The sequence below is a fragment of the Pinus tabuliformis genome, chromosome X (assembly GCF_031772625.1).
Source record: "Pinus tabuliformis cultivar Carrire ecotype Pingquan chromosome X, CPIR1, whole genome shotgun sequence".
NCBI lineage: Eukaryota > Viridiplantae > Streptophyta > Pinopsida > Pinales > Pinaceae > Pinus > Pinus tabuliformis.
Genome location: NC_142308.1, coordinates 74,226,850 through 74,230,139, shown reverse-complemented (window position 1 = coordinate 74,230,139; position 3,290 = coordinate 74,226,850). Strand labels below are relative to the sequence as shown.

Below are 3,290 nucleotides of genomic sequence, written 5' to 3'. Positions count from 1 at the left end.
AAAAGGAGTTGTTGCAATATCAATGTGCCATCCACCTCTCAATCTTAAAGGAAAATAGAACACTCCACAAATGTTTATTACAAAAATACACCTCTAGTGATTGAAAGGGAAATTGTGGAAAATGAGAGGAAAGCCAAAATTGAGCATATGTTTCAAATATTATTATGCCTAAATGATATAAAGAAGCAAATCACAAAGTTAGATAACAAAATGACAAAAATGGAAAATAAGCTTGTTGATTAGTAATTCAGAGTTGGTGAGAAGACAGGTCCACTAATTACAATTCAGTTGAATTTCCCTAGTGAATAGAAGTTATTCATAACAATTGCTATTATGATTAATACTAATAATTTTGTGATAAATGATGATCCGAAGGTGTTTAATACTAATAATTTTGTGATAAATGATGATCCGAAGGCTCTCAAGTCTAGCAAATAGTATTTAATAAGTTTTTTTATCAATTTCATTTTTTTTACTCGGACAAAACGAATAAACATATCCAAACAATTTTATATTATATTTTTTGATATAATACAAATCAGCTTAATCTTACTCTATCCAATACTTCATTCACACTCTTAATCATGACCCCTTATCTTTAAATCATAACTTAATTTTAACTCGGGACTTTTTAACACTATAATCTTAAGCCGGTGTTTCTTAATGGTAACTTTGCCCGTAGCTTTTAGCCCTCCTTCACTAACACAACGTTAAAAAGTGACATGTTGACAGCTATGCAATTATGAGCCGATGGTCCTAATTGGCTTATGAGAACACGAGCACGCAACTTGTACTGATCATGAGCTTAGCAAACACACCTTCCCACCTAACCAAAATATGTTATAATTTAAAATAAATAAGCCAACCTTCCCACCCAACGAAAAGACGTTATAATTTAAAATAAACAAGCCAAACGCTTATACTGACTGAAACACTTAAATCACATTCGTGCTTGGCACCCAAAGTAAACAAGGAGAGAGAGTCGGATAGGTTCCGATACCGAGTGGTTAATGCAAACTTTCCTTCGACCATTAATTCTTAATTAGGTCACGCACCTTCTGACGCGTACTAAAAGTCACGGATTCTGTTAGGTAATTGCGCGTGGGTCACACACATGACATCGAAAACTTCGGTACATTTTAACGCGTTGCACACCCGTCCTTCGAATCTTTTCAGCCCCACGCAACCATCTTCATCTTCACCGCCATTCCGATATTATTTTGTCCATTTTGATAGCTGTCATTCACGTTGACAATGAGCCTCCTCATATAAACCTGCCACTATATAAACCTGCAGTCACTCCAACACTCCACACACTGTCTTCCCACATTCAATTCAATTCAATTCAATTCCATTCCCTTATCATTCATTTTTCCTTTCCTGCTTAGCAGCTAATTTTTCTAGTCATGAAGGCTCTCGTATGCATTGTTGTGTGTGTGCTGTCTATAAGCTCTTTTAATTACGCTGCGCATGGGCAGCTGACCTCAACATTTTACAGCAAAGCGTGTCCGACGGCGCTTTCGATAGTGAAAGCCGCAGTGACCAAAGCCGTCAACAATGAGAAACGGATGGGGGCGTCCTTGCTCCGCCTTCACTTCCACGATTGCTTCGTTAATGTAAGAAATCAAACCCAGAATTTCATTTAACTGATCATAAACTGGCTCGAATATATCCACATTTGGCGCTTAAATCAACTCATCTCCGTCGTTTTTGTTTGATCCGTGATGTTTAATTTTGGTTTCTGTTTGTTGCAGGGCTGCGATGGCTCGATATTGTTGGACGATAACTCAACGTTCACCGGAGAAAAGACTGCAGGCCCAAACGCTAATTCTGTGAGAGGGTTCGACGTAATAGACACTATCAAGACTCAAGTTGAGGCAGCCTGCAGTGGTGTCGTGTCATGTGCCGACATTCTCGCCATTGCTGCTCGCGATTCAGTCGTCCAAGTATTAATTTCTCCCTTCTCTTCACCATTTATTTAATTATTCGTAAATACAATATCTTATCTTTTGTTGGAGGAATCGGGAAGAAACAACATTGTTCACTATTTGTGGTTACAATTTGGCAGCTGGGAGGCCCAACATGGACAGTACTTCTGGGAAGGCGAGACTCGACGACTGCGAGTTTAAGCGCCGCAAACAACAACATTCCGTCTCCAGCTTCCAATCTCAGCACCCTCATCTCATCGTTTACAGCCCACGGTCTTTCTACCAAGGACCTCGTTGCACTCTCGGGTACTCCATTACTCACGCAAGAAATTCCGTGCCATCAAATGATTGATTCTAAGGTGTCATATTGCACCATTTTCAAATTTAATAATAATTATCTTCTGGTAATCTTATTTATGTTACAGGCGCTCATACAATTGGCCAAGCGCGGTGCACCACATTCAGAGCTCGAGTCTACAACGAATCCAACATTGACACTTCCTTCGCTACGTCGGTGAAGGCAAACTGCCCAAGCGCTGGTGGCGACAACACCCTCTCGCCCTTAGATCTGGCCACGCCTACCACATTTGACAACAAGTATTACACTGATTTGAGAAGCCAAAAGGGACTTCTGCACTCCGATCAGCAACTGTTTAGCGGAGGCTCTACAAATTCTCAGGTCACCACCTACAGCTCTAATCAAAACACCTTCTTTACGGACTTTGCAGCCGCCATGGTGAAAATGGGGAATATTTCTCCTCTGACTGGTACCAGCGGACAAATCCGCAAGAACTGCAGGAAGGCCAATTAAGTTTACCAACATTTTTTTTATTTTCGCTGTAACAAATTTATTGGCAATTGGCTACCGAAAAAACCAATAAACTAAATTGCGATGCGATTGTGCTTAAACAAAACGTATTCTGCGATGTTGAAGTGAGATGTGTAAATTCAGATTAGGTTTCGAAATTGTTGGAAAAATCGTATAAAATATGTAGCATCCTGAAGTCGAAAAGGCTTGTTTTATTTGTATAGGAGCTGTACTCTTTCGATTCCAAATGGTTTGATTGGCCATATAGTAGCTAACTCTACTGACTACACATGAAATTATTTTGGTTTGGTTAATTACTCTACTGACTACACATGAAATTATTTTGGTTTGGTTAATTACTCTACTGACTACACATGTAATTATTTTGGTTTGGTTAATTACATTGGTGGATTATTGTAGATTTAAAAAATATTTTGACGGCTTAGATGTTCAAATAAAAATTACCAAACAGTACATGTTTAGGCACCTAAAGATTTGATTTTATCATCCCATACATTTTATTTCATTTTTTTCGTTAATCTCGATGTCTGTAA

The 3,290-nt window shown here is 38.7% G+C and overlaps 1 protein-coding gene across 1 annotated transcript; it reads left to right on the top strand.

Annotated features, from left to right (window-relative positions):
• Nucleotides 1-1,322: 1,322 nt before the first annotated feature.
• On the top strand, nucleotides 1,323-2,957 carry LOC149138421 (cationic peroxidase 1-like). Its single transcript, XM_089453062.1, has 4 exons — nucleotides 1,323-1,616; nucleotides 1,755-1,946; nucleotides 2,069-2,234; nucleotides 2,354-2,957. The coding sequence occupies exons 1-4, from the start codon at nucleotides 1,407-1,409 to the stop codon at nucleotides 2,737-2,739; spliced, it is 954 nt and encodes a 317-aa protein (XP_089309188.1). The 5' UTR covers nucleotides 1,323-1,406; the 3' UTR covers nucleotides 2,740-2,957.
• The last annotated feature ends 333 nt before the right edge of the window (nucleotides 2,958-3,290 follow it).

Excerpts from the sequence above, each read along its gene's own strand:
- LOC149138421 (XM_089453062.1), top strand. The coding sequence starts at position 1,407 with ATGAAGGCTCTCGTATGCATTGTTGTGTGTGTGCTGTCTATAAGCTCT. Across the intron at positions 1,947-2,068 it reads CTCGCGATTCAGTCGTCCAA|CTGGGAGGCCCAACATGGAC; the intron begins GTATTAATTTCT and ends ACAATTTGGCAG. Across the intron at positions 2,235-2,353 it reads GGACCTCGTTGCACTCTCGG|GCGCTCATACAATTGGCCAA; the intron begins GTACTCCATTAC and ends TTTATGTTACAG.